General features: G+C 35.8%; 2 protein-coding genes across 4 annotated transcripts; both read left to right on the top strand.

Moving 5' to 3' along the window:
- The first annotated feature begins 1,052 nt into the window (after nt 1-1,052).
- Nucleotides 1,053-1,367, top strand: LOC138909186 (uncharacterized). The gene has a single exon (XM_070200371.1). It carries the CDS (start codon nt 1,053-1,055, stop codon nt 1,365-1,367), a length of 315 nt encoding a protein of 104 aa, XP_070056472.1.
- A 577-nt stretch (nt 1,368-1,944) lies between these two features.
- Nucleotides 1,945-8,595, top strand: LOC104105087 (uncharacterized). 3 transcript variants are annotated; one of them, XM_009613325.4, is made up of 14 exons: nt 1,945-2,064; nt 2,159-2,266; nt 2,487-2,552; nt 2,671-2,735; nt 3,539-3,636; nt 3,782-3,833; nt 4,062-4,154; nt 4,658-4,768; nt 5,055-5,352; nt 5,655-6,112; nt 6,273-6,382; nt 7,551-7,609; nt 7,685-7,872; nt 8,166-8,595. In XM_009613325.4, exons 1-14 carry the CDS (start codon nt 2,010-2,012, stop codon nt 8,352-8,354), a joined length of 1,950 nt encoding a protein of 649 aa, XP_009611620.1. In that variant the 5' UTR covers nt 1,945-2,009; the 3' UTR covers nt 8,355-8,595. The 3 variants fall into 3 exon arrangements, with proteins under 3 accessions (XP_009611620.1, XP_009611621.1, XP_070055597.1); XM_009613326.4 differs by having other exon boundaries at nt 1,949-2,064; nt 2,165-2,266; XM_070199496.1 differs by lacking the exons at nt 1,945-2,064; nt 2,159-2,266; nt 2,487-2,552; nt 2,671-2,735 and adding an exon at nt 2,801-3,422.
- Nucleotides 8,596-11,530: the final 2,935 nt, after the last annotated feature.

Below are 11,530 nucleotides of genomic sequence, written 5' to 3'. Positions count from 1 at the left end.
GGTGGAATTCTGGAAGAGCGCGAGGCGAGCAGGTTTGGAGTGGCTCACTGGGATGTTTAATTTTATTTTTAAGACGAAGGAGATGCTCTAAGAATGGAGGTGGAGTACGATGGTTCCGCTTTACAAGAACAAGGGTGATATCCAAAATTGCAACAATTATAGGGGTATCAAGTTGTTGAGTCACACTATGAAGGTTTGGGAGAGGGTGGTGGAGGCCAGGGTGAGGAGGTGCGTGTCTATTTTCGAGAATCAGTTTGGATTCATGTCGGGGTGTTCGACTACAGAAGCGATTCATCTATTAAGGAGATTAGTGGAGCAGTACATGGAGAGGAATAAGGACTTACATATGGTGTTTATTGACTTTGAGAAAGTATACGATAAAGTCCCGAGGGAGGTCCTGTGGAGGTGTTTGGAGGTTAGCGACGTTCCGGTAGCATACATCAGGGGTGATTAAGGATATGTATGATGATGCTAAGACTCGGGTGAGGACTGTGGGTGGTGACTCAGAGCATTTCCCTGTGGTGATGGGGTTGCACCAGGGATCGGCTCTTAACCCGTTTTTATTTGCCTTGGCGATGGATGTACTGTCGCAACACATCCAAGGGGAGGTGCCTTGGTACATACTATTTGCCGATGATATAGTGTTGATTGACGAGATGCGAAGCGGAGTTAACGCGAGGTTGGAGGTTTGGAGACAGACCTTGGAGTCTAAAGGTTTCAAACTGAGTAGAACCAAGACATAATACTTGGAGTGCAAATTCAGTGATGAGACCCATGAAGCAGACGTAAAGGTAAAGCTTGATGCTCAAGTTATCCCCAAGAGAGCGAGTTTTAAGTATCTCGGGTCTATTATCCAAGGTAATAAGGAGATTGACGAAGATGTCGCACATCGCATCGGAACGCGATGGATGAAATGGAGGCTCTCTTCCAATGTTTTATGTGATAAGAATGTGCCGCCAAGACTTAAGGGTAAGTTTTATAGAGTGGGGGTTCGACCGACTATGTTGTATGGGGCTGAGTGTTGGCCAGTCAAGAACTCCCACATGCAGAAGATGAAAGTAACAGGGATGAGGATGTTGAGATGGATGTGTGAGTGTACCAGGAGAGATAAGATTAAGAATGAAGCTATCCGGGACAGAGTGAGAGTAGCCTCCGTGGATGACAAGATATGGGAGTCGAGGCTGAGATGGTTTAGACATGTTAAGAGAAGAAGCATTGATGCTCCTGTTAGGAGGTGTGAGAGGTTGGCCATGGAGAGTTTGAGAAGAGGTCAAGGTAGGCCTAAGAAGTACTGGGGAGAGGTGATTAGACAGGACATGACGCTGCTTCAGCTTACTGAGGACATGACCCTTGATAGGAGGGTGTGAAGGTCGAGGATTAAGGTAGAAGGTTAGTTGATAGTTTTTAGTTGTTTACCGATAGTCTTAGTAGCATGCATGTCCCTTCATATTCTTAGATTTTTATTACGTTATGTGGTTTTGTTCGCCTCAGGTATTGTATTCCCTGTTGCTATTATTTGGTGCTACTTATCCTTTATCTCTCCCTTTTTCTTTTCTCTTCATTCTTTCTTCCTTCCTTGCTTTCCTCTTCTTCTACTTACCCTTCCTGAGCCGAGAGTATATTGGAAACAACCTCTCTACCTGCATTAGGTAGGGATAAGGACTGCGTACAGACTATCCTCTCCAAACCCCACATGTTGGGAACATACTGGATTTATTGTTGTTGTAAGAACTATTTGAGACGGAATATCATTACGATCAGGTCGTGGCTTAAACCAATTTAAAGAAACCAAAAAAAAAACATAAAAAGCACGTCGCATCTTTTTAACACGAGGTACTGTTAAAAAAATTAAAAAAGAAAAAGGGAAATCGTAAAACGAAATTCAAAACCACTTCTTTTTCCCGCTTAAATCATCCTTTATAAATAATCGCTCTGCGTCTCCCACTATTTTCTTTCTTCATTTCTCAAAACAAAAAACAAAGGCAAAGTAGCTTACGACGTACATTACAATGGCACCGAAAAAGTGTTCTTCTCTCTTCTCTTATACTACACCTATTCCCATCGGTAAGGGGAAAAAAACCCTAGATTGCTCCAATTAACAGTTCAATAATTTTTCTCATAAAATCCCTAATTTTCATTATTTTTCTGTTTTTGTCAGTTTTAGGAAATTGTAAGGTTGTTGTGGAAGCTGGGAAATTCTCCTCAGAATTAAACGGAAATAATCTCGAAATATCTTTGGCAAAGAACGCCAAAGTCAAAATCTCTGGTAATAATCTTACTTAGTTTAACATTTTTATTATTTATTTGTTTACTATACTTCTTGGATGGTCATTCAGGTTTTTCTTTAGGATTTAAGTTATGTACACTGATAGTGTAAGTGAATTGTAATATGTGATAGAAGATTAGTTACCATCTTTATCGAGATATTAATTAATGCTTATAATATTTTGAAGTGAGTGGTTTGCTAATGTTAATGTGTTTTGCAGTGGTGGATGATGGGAATTGTTCAAAGGAAGGCGAAATCCCTATGAATAGTGGGTATGAGGAAAATGGTATGGAGTTTTTTGGGATAAATTTCTCTTTTTTGTTTCATTTTATTGAGTTTGTTGTATGTATGATTTTTCTTGATTTGTGAAATGATTGATTTGGTTGTGGGCCTGTGTTGATTAGGTAATTACTGCTTCATGCTCATTAATCCCAAAGATGTTGACGGAAAAACCAAGTCTTTACTTCAGGTATATCCTTTTTTTGTGTATACCAAGTTTGTTTCTTGGTATATTTGAGTGTAGTGTATTTTGTATGTAATTGATTGAATAAAATGCGCCTTAGTGCCAAACTAGTCCGCGTCAGTTATTTGAATTCCTTATATTCATTTTGCTCGGTTCATTCGTCATAATTATACTATTTGTTTGCATATAGTTTTTTATATTGCAGCTGCTTTAGCTTAGCTCTTGGACACAAGTTTTCTCATGAGTTTGGCTACTGTACTTGGAACTTGTTGCGCAAATGGAGAAAATGAAAATAGTATTTTGATAAGAAGATGTAAAAAGAATTTGGTTGGTGTTTCGTCTATAACATCATGCAAATTTGGTGGTTAACATTTCCGAAGTAAATGATCTTTTGGTTAATATTAGCTCAAGTATTTTGGGAGACACCTTCCTACTTGTTTCTGTCTATACTCGACAAAGTTCTGCCAGAAAATGGTGGTGGGCATTCTATGTTTGGATTGGATTATGATTCAATATTCTGTGTGCAGAGCATCTACCAATAGATGAATTAGTAACTAGGGGAAAACATGAACATAGGGTGATAGGGAAATCTGTAAAGGCTGTGCAGTTGTGATTACTTAGCCCTTTCTATGTCTGTTGGTTGACAAAATCAGAACACACTGACAAATTATTCGTGTTGTGTAACAAATGAAGGTGGTGTTTTCTTTCTCTGTTGTCTGTGCTTATCTTTTATTTTACCCTGCTTGATAATTGCTGCTTAGACTGAGTTGTTTTCCATCCTCACTTGTTTACTGTCTATGTTGTGGCAGGAAGTATTGAGCATTTATTCAAATGAGCTACCAGCAATGAACTATGCTGCAAACACAGGAAAAGAATCACAATTCCTTGAAAGATGTGTATCAAATGGGTATAAATATGTAGCAGTTAATTCTTCTCTCTGTGCTGATGTTTTTTTCTCATGGTCTTTTAGCATAACCCTGCTTCTGATGTATTTCAATATTTTGTGAATGGATGGGAAAAATCTGCATTTTGAATGCTGATTGCTTTGGCAGGAAGTACTGCACGCTAGTTCTGAAAACCAAGGAGGACATAGAACCTGGGGAAGTATGCTCCGATGATTGCTGTACTAGTACTTGTTATGTGCTTCTTGGTATAAATGGAATAACAAATTCCATCCTATAGGTCATTGAGCTTGGTGGCATGTGTATAGATGATTTCTATGTATTAACATTACTACTTAAATGTACAAGTCAGTGTGCTCGTGAAGGTCTACTGCACTTTGCTTTAACTGAAATTCTGCATCTAATCCTTTTTTATCTTTATATTGTCAAGGTCATTGCCGCAATCACTTATCAAATAGTTCCAGCTGATATGCAATTTGCTGAGGTTCCTCTTGCGGCTGTTAAATCGGTGTACCAACTCAAGGTTCACTAGTTGTTCCCTAGCTTTAATTTGATTTTTATGTTGATTTCTGATTGCCTCTTTGATTCACATACTGGATTAAGACTGGAGTCATTTCTCTCGTGCTTCAAGAGATATGAGTGCAAAATTGCAAATTTTAATGCTGTCAGAACTATGAACTCTGTGAGAAACATAGATGTAGTGTTCTGTTAAACTTGTTAAATTTTTTCATCTTCTTTATTCTTTATGTACTCTTCTCTGCTCTTTATAAGAGAGATGCTTATTACAGACCCAAATTAACCAAATAAGTGTATCCTTTCTTTAATGGTTTATGCTTTTAAATAATATGGTATACATCATTCATTCAATAATTCCTTCATAACTATTCAAAAAGTTTTTTAAAGTTTGAAAAATCCCAACATTTCGCTGCTTTTAAACATCTGCATGCATTAATTTTGACAAATTTCCTAATAGATAATGTTCAATGGTATAGGAACTTGGGACAATATTAACAGCTTGACTTACAGGGGATTGGTCGCTTAATCTATTTGGAGCTGAGGAAAAGATTGCAAGGTGTGGGCGTTCGAACCGTACTTTGCTGGGGAGATAAGGAGTCTGAAGGATTTTGGCTTAAGCAGGTAAACCTTCAATAATGCTTGTATGTGGTTGAACTATAACCAATCATGGCTGGTTTTAGAATATAATACATTACTAAATATGTATAAAAGATTCCCAAAGCATGCTATTTAAGGTAAGTTCCATATTTTTGATGAACTTTATCAAGTCGAAAACAAAATATATCAAAATGCATTACGGTATTTACCTTCTGATAATCCCTCTGCATCAAATAGGTGCATAGATACTGGCTATGCGTATGCTTTCTCTGTTGCTCCTACACTTTATGATAATAAGCAATGTGTGTAGGGGTTTTCAGTTATTGGTCAAGTTGACACGAAAGGCAGAGCTCGCAGGCTCCCCGTTAAGGCTGATATTCGAAAAGCATTGTGTTTTCCTGGCGGTTCAAATCTCATGATTTCTCATTTCAACAAGGACAGCTTACACGATTCTGCAGTGTATCTAAATTTGAAATTCCCCTTAAAGCCTTCAGGAGAGGATTGCCAATCTCCAGTTCTTCAAGAACAAAGAGAAACTGTGTCTGAGGGAAATGACCATTCCCAGGACAGAAATGAGGCAATTAAAAGCATCGGCTCTAACTACTATGGTAAGTGAAGCTACTACCACTTCTGCTAATTCACAGAACCGCATTATTTTCCTCTTGTATTAACTCCATGCTAAGTTATTTATCCTTGCAACAATTACTTTCCTGCACACATCAAAATAATTACTAGCTCCAAGGTAACTTTGTAATCTTATGACCCTTAAATGTCTGGCTGCATCAACATTATTTTTAGTTACTTTGAATTCAAAAGAAAGTAAGAAACAAAAAATAAGTTTAGAGCATATTGCGACTTCTACAGATCTTTCAATGTGTATCACTATTCTCATTTCTGTATTTCTTTCAAGATTGTCAAGACTTTCAACCTGGAGATGGTGCTGTTGGGAGCAGCAAGCATGGACCTATGGGATTCAATGAAAGCGAACGCCAAGCTTTATTGAAGCAATGTTCTTGTTCAGCATCAGGATCAAAGAAGAGGACTTGGGAAACCTCATACACTTCTGTTAAATCCAAAAAAATAAAGGGAGGACATCAAACTGACTGTGACTTGCATGCTAAGGACAATAGTTTAGAAAGTGATGTGGGGATTAATTTCTCTGCAGTTTCAAAGAGAAAATGTAAGACAGATATTAATCCTAGTGACCGATTAACAAGCCGCTCTCTGGAAAAGAATGCTGAAGAAGCTACCGCAGTTAATTTGACATATAAAGGTCACAGTAGCCCAGGCATTTATTCAAGAGGGACAAACTACAGAATTATGCTGATGAATATTGCTGATGATAATAAAAAAGCAAATTTGACCAAGGTATACTCTAGTTGCCTACTTTTTTCCCAGACACTTCTTTAATAATTGTTTGATGCTTATCCCCTTTCATAATATGAATTTGTAGACTATTTTGACACCTATTTGAGGATTCTTCTCATTTATTATTCCTTTTAAATGCACATTTATGCTGCTTATGCAGATAATCGGAGACCTTGGTGGAGATGTTACTTCTGATGGAAGTGTAAGCACACACGTAGTCACAGGCAAAGTGAGGAAAACCTTGAATTTTTGCTCTGCTCTATGCTCAGGGTGAGTTTCTCAACGCGTGCTGCTTGCTGCAGCCCTGATGGCATTTTAATCTATCTTGACTATTCCATAAATTTGGAGTTGTTATTTTCCTATTTTTTTTGTCCACTGTTTCTGCTAGTTCTCCTGTAGTCCTTTATCGGTAGTAATATTGAGGGAAAAACCCAAAACTGATCAAGGGAAATTAAACCAGGAAAGGTAAAAGCATAGAGTTGTGTTAATTCGGCTATGGTACTAGACTACTAGTTCAAAGTAGTCAGAAGTAAGTCCAGGTTTTAAGCCTCTCAATACTGGCCATGGGGATGTGAACTACAGTCGACGAGGAACGATCAAATCAAAGACCAATATTGTACTTTATGCACCATAGTTATACCAAAAGTATATTATGCACCATAGTTACCCAGTTCAGAAGTATAGAAGATGAGATGGATATGCAACTTACATTTTTGAATTTTGAGTGAGTCTTGTCATTCTAACACAGCATAACACAAGATCAAATAGCTACTTGGTTTGCTAGCCTAGGCGTTTCAGGCGGAGGTGAACTGCCCTAAGTCTAAAATTACAAGATGGACTGACTATTGTCCATCCCTTTGTTTTCTCTGCTTATTTCCTGAATACAATTACTAGAGTTTACATCTGATATTTATTTCAGGTTAAGAGATGAGCATTTTCTTTCTTAAGGCTACTTTAAGCTTTCCTTTCTGAAAAGGACAGTTTCTACAAGATGGACATCTTAAGAGTGCAAAATTGTCACAGCACGTGCAAATAAGAGATCAGGGATCATTTTATGCAAACTGTACATAAAATGTTCCAAACCTATGTGAAAATCTAGGTCTGCATCCATAGGATAAATTTTTGATAGGATGATTTTGGTTGTTGTGCTTTTAGAAAAATATGTAGGATTGTCATGGCTAGAAATAATGCATCATAGTGCCACAAAGTTAAGATACTATCCAAATGTCCGTTTGATTTTTTTTTTTAATGTCATATGTACTGTCTTATTTTTCTAAACATATAGACAGTACTACGTCATTCACTTCTATCTCTTGTTATTTTTTCCCAGCCTTACTTTTTGGTTTCCAGTATTTGTAACCTAAATTCTTGAAAGTAGCTAGACTCCAGAATTTGATTGCATGTGTTCTTGTTTTTGGTCTTGTGGAAATGCGATCAGAGCTTGGATACTGTCACCAAGTTGGTTGAAAGAAAGCTTCCGGAATGGCCAATTTATAGGTGGGTAAAAACTGTTAAGTTTGACCTTAATTGGACTATTGACACTTGTTGATCATTCCCTGTTGATTTTTCCAGATGAAATGCCATTTATTTTGAGAGATGAAGACTACGAACTGCAGTACAGAACTGAGCTTAAAGGGGTAGTTCTTAGAGCAAAAACATACCCCCAATCTCTGCTCAAGGGGTATGACATATGTCTTGCAGCTCATGTTCATCCTCCAGTTGGTACCTTATCAGACATTGTAAATTCTGCAGGAGGAAATGTGAGTTAATATTTGCTTAATGAGCAAGCAATCTTCAGAATATCCATAATGCCGTTTATATTTTTCCAAAATCATGTCGAACTTGCACTCTCTCCTTCTCTTCCACCATCTGTTATCTAAAATCTACTGGCTCGACTAATCTGGATTTGCACTTGGTAGGCCAACTAAGGAGTAAACTTGTACTTTCTCCGCTTGAGAAAAAAGGACCAAGATGGAAATAATTGAAAATAAGGAGATGGAGCATGTCATTTTTTCCCTGCATTATTTGATGTCATTTCTTACTAAATTCGTAGGTTATACATGGACTAGATCAAGTGAAAGACGATTCTAAAACGATATTCGTTGCATGTGAAGAAGACATGGATGAAGCACTGTCAGCAGTTAAGAAGGGAATATGGACTTTCAGCAGTGACTGGTTTATGAACTGCATAATGAAACAAGAGCTTGACTTAGGAGCTCCTCAATTTGCAGAGTCCCTCTAATGCACAGATTAAGAGCAAAATGATCTGATAAAATATGAAAAAACGTGAATATTTCTGAGGAAGGAAACTTGAAAAATAAAACTTAGGATAGTTTATATGCTCTTTGTTAACAGTTGGGGAGAAACACTTGAGATGTTTCCATTTCTTCTAAATTCTAATATCTTGTCTGTATTTGTAAATGGTTGTAATGGACATTTTTCCTCATCAGGGTTAACTTACTATTGACCAATTGAAGGTTAAATTGTGCTATACTTAAGCATAGGAAATTAGGAATGGCAACAGGTAGGGATTTGTGATGGCACTGTTTAAAAATTTAGTCAGTGTTGGCAAATGCTCGTCATCTGCTTCTTGGTGAATTTTAAATAGCAAAATCAGACATCAAATAGATATTGTACCATATTCTACTATTGTACTAAGAACACAATCAAGATATGATGAATATATGGAAAATACAACTGGAAACATGATGCCAAACAAAAGGCCTAATTAGTGCCTCCTAACAAATCCATTGGACGAGTTAAACTCATCCAACGGGTTTCCATATTCGACCACAATCATAATACACAACTAATGAAGATACAAGCAAAAACAAGAATAAAATGTTGATAGGGGGCAACATGCGCATGCACAATCAGTCTATTTATAAGTCCGACTTCCTGCGAGGACGGTCTGAATTACACTCATATTGTTAACAATTGCTTAACGAGGAACCGCTGGATCATTAACTGTAGCAAAAAATCCTCGTCAAATCCAAATGCGTTTGCTAACACAGCTAGAACCTGGAAAGGTAATTGATTTTCGAACAATAAAATCGTAGAGGGAATTGATCTTATTTTGTCATTCTCTGAATTAACTGATGTTGTACTAGGAGGAGGGTCATCTATATCAATGACAGAATGTAACCATTCAGCCATTTCGTCTGCTCTACTACCTCTGATGGTGTCAGCTCGCAGAATTTCCATTTTCGAAAGAAAATGGAGTATGCAATTTTTGATATATATTCAAGGGAAGATAAGATCAGTTGGAGCATCCCTGCATACATATATACCACTCACCAATAAAGGGTAAAAATATTTTTTTATATTAATTTAATAGAGTAATGGTTATTTTTGCTCAATATTAAAAATATTGAATAAAAACTAAATACCATGTTAATAAGTGGCTATACCACGCCATTTAGTAATATATAGTCTTCCAAAGCACGTGCTAAGCCCGGGCCCAAGATCAAGGCAATAAATTAAGTCTATAATAATAATAATTTATGTTATGTTTTTAACCACAACTTTTTAAAGATCATCTCTTCTTAACCATTTATTATTCTTTATTTATGTTTTCTGATCATATCATTAGATAATTTATTAAAAGAAATATTTACAAGAAAGCAAGTGTGCTAAGGAATAAGCAGATATCAAAGGGACAAAGGTAACTCGATATTTTATAACATAATTTAAAGTATGAAAAATGATTCAAAATGGACAATAATCATAGATTAAAGAAGATATTTAAATATTTTATGAATTTGTGGGTATATAATTTCTAATTAGAGGTAGAAATAAAGAAGATATTTTAATATATTTATAGACAATAAATTTGCGTCAGGAAAATAATCGAGACTGAAAAATATTGCAAACAATCGTAGTATTTGATTTCAAATATTTGAGTGTACAATCTCTATTAATCCTCTGATTCTTCTTTTCAATAGTAAATAAATTCAAGGGTCTTTGAGCTTGATCTTGAATATGTAGTTGTTGCCACGAACGATGATCTTGAATTCAACTAGCACGAACTTTGATTTGAACTCGTACTCCTTGAATCTTGACTTGTTCTTCGTTCTTGAGCTTGAACTTGATTGCTTGAAGCTTGAAACTTGTAGAGAAATTTGCGGCGTTTGATCCACGAGCTCTCTCTTGCTTCTTGTTATAACTTTTGGTGTCTTTTCTGGGTTATGAAGACCCCTATTTATAGTTGTGGGAGGGAAAAGTTATGATAAGAACAAACTCTTTCCGACCAATCAAATTGAAGCGTGACAAGGCCGCATTTGATTGGCCAGAACATGTCACTTGCACATGTGGCGCGATTTCATTGGCCTTTTAATGTGACCTGGCATGCTTTGTCATTTTGACACGTGGCATGATCCCATTGGTTCTTTTGTTTGACTTGGCGTGCCACGTCATTTCACGTGTGACACCATACTGAGCCTCTAGGAAGATGACATCTTGGTTCTAATGAAGTGGGCTCATCATTTGTAACCCAATTAAATGGGCTAGCTCAATTATATTGGATTTATATAATTAATCCAATAATATTAGCTCATAATATTTATTTGGACTAGTATATTTAAACTATAGTCCAAATTATTTATTGAATTTAAATTCAATAAATTTTACATGTCTACAATATTATTTTGGTGTATATTGATTAACTACTCATAATTTCATATGACCATAGTTTATGCTAGAAAAAAATGTGGCGATTAAAGTCTGGGTTTAGATTAAATTCAGAAAACCAAATTCATTAAACAAAGTCCAAGAATTAACTTAGTTTGTCATTAACTCATTAATGCTTTATTTTTAAAAGAAAATTCCGCTACCCAATCAATTAAGGATTATATAATTTCTGAAAAATTAAATTATTTTTTTAAAAAAAAATATATCTTTGTTTCTATAGCATGTGACCGTCAACTGTATTTAATAAATGTGAGATTACAAGTTGATCGCTTGCTAAGAACCTCTCCCTTTTCCTTTGTTCTATCCCCACTTAATTAAGTAAATTGGATAAAATTTAAATATTTTTTCATTTTGTTTTCAAGATTCTAATCTATTAATTTTAAAAGAGTTTTAAATTTATTTTTCTATTGTATAATTGAAATTTATTTAAGAGTGCCTTTATTCTCAACTTAACACATAACAAAGGCAGATTCTGTCCTTTTACTTTTTCTTTTTCTCTTTTACTTTTTTGTTCATTTCTTTTTCTTTCTTTAAAAAAAGAAAAGAAAAATAGAGACCAAAGAGAATGGAGTAAAGAACCAAATATCAAGCAAGTTATTAATAAACATCTCTAAACAGAGTTTCAAATCCAATAACCATAGCAATTGCTTTGTTTCACAAACAAATACTCAATGTAACAAGGAAAAGCATATTCATAATTCATCAATTCACAGTAAATTAAAATAAATG

This window comes from Nicotiana tomentosiformis, chromosome 4 (genome assembly GCF_000390325.3).
Source record: "Nicotiana tomentosiformis chromosome 4, ASM39032v3, whole genome shotgun sequence".
Lineage (NCBI taxonomy): Eukaryota > Viridiplantae > Streptophyta > Magnoliopsida > Solanales > Solanaceae > Nicotiana > Nicotiana tomentosiformis.
Note: the sequence above shows the minus strand (reverse complement) of the source record. Positions and strands in the feature narration are given on the sequence as shown.